We start from the raw sequence: 858 nt of genomic DNA on the forward strand, positions 1-858 counted from the left end.
TGCGGCGCGTTGGTTTGTTTTATTGGGGCTCAAATACCTGGCTTAATTTGGAGATAAGCCTCGTTTTGTTGGAGGATAAATCTGTTGAGAAGGGGTTTAACTGTTGAAATGCTCCCTCTTTCTGGTGCAAATGGGAAGATTGCTTTTCAAAGTGCTTTTTCCTGGGAGCTGTCGCTCCGGCAGAATCCTGTATTTATTTCAGGCAGAATGGCACATTGTTTTATAAATATCTTTTCTGTAGTTTCAACATAGCTGCCGGTTGTTGTGTTTCTTATATAATGCTACCCAAGATCTGTCTGACTATCTCACGTTTGCTTTACTGTTCACTCCTCTCCCATTACCGTTCAGATTTTCCTGCATAAAGTAAAACCCCCGGGGGAATAAATCAGTGGTGCTTATTTAAACAGACCACAACTTGAAGAAAATACTTGCATTTTTTGAATATCTGTTGCCATCCACCAATAGCATTTCCAACGTTGTTTGAAAACGTCGATAAGTAATTTTTATAAGCGATTGCTTTTCTGCATCGGCTCTCAGAGCTTAGCTTAGAGCCTTTGATGTCGGGTGAGGTGGGTTCCTCTGCTTCTGCCTGCTTTGGTGAACTGTCTAAAAACGCTGTGCCTCTCTCCCTGCCTTCTCCGTTTTTCAGATGTGCCCTACTTTGGATATTCCTGCATTGAATGTCTGAGGAGCTCCAGACCCCCAGCCGATCCTGAGCCATGTCGCAGATGTTGCACATAGAGATTCCCAACTTTGGGAACACCGTTCTGGGCTGCCTGAACGAGCAGCGGCTGCTGGGGCTGTACTGCGATGTCTCCATCGTGGTGAAGGGCCAAGCCTTCAAGGCGCACCGGGCGG

General features: G+C 46.0%; 1 protein-coding gene across 1 annotated transcript in view; it reads left to right on the forward strand.

The window, feature by feature from the left end:
• Positions 1-652: 652 nt before the first annotated feature.
• The window catches only part of LOC104081186 (nucleus accumbens-associated protein 2-like), a gene marked incomplete at its 3' end in the record, with an annotated part of 592 nt that continues 386 nt past the window's right edge, over positions 653-858 (forward strand). The window contains exon 1 of the mRNA XM_009583820.1: positions 653-858. Within this exon, the coding sequence (XP_009582115.1) occupies positions 720-858 (139 nt within the window).

Source organism: Fulmarus glacialis, unplaced genomic scaffold (genome assembly GCF_000690835.1).
Source record: "Fulmarus glacialis isolate BGI_N327 unplaced genomic scaffold, ASM69083v1 scaffold26358, whole genome shotgun sequence".
NCBI classification, from domain to species: Eukaryota; Metazoa; Chordata; class Aves; order Procellariiformes; family Procellariidae; genus Fulmarus; species Fulmarus glacialis.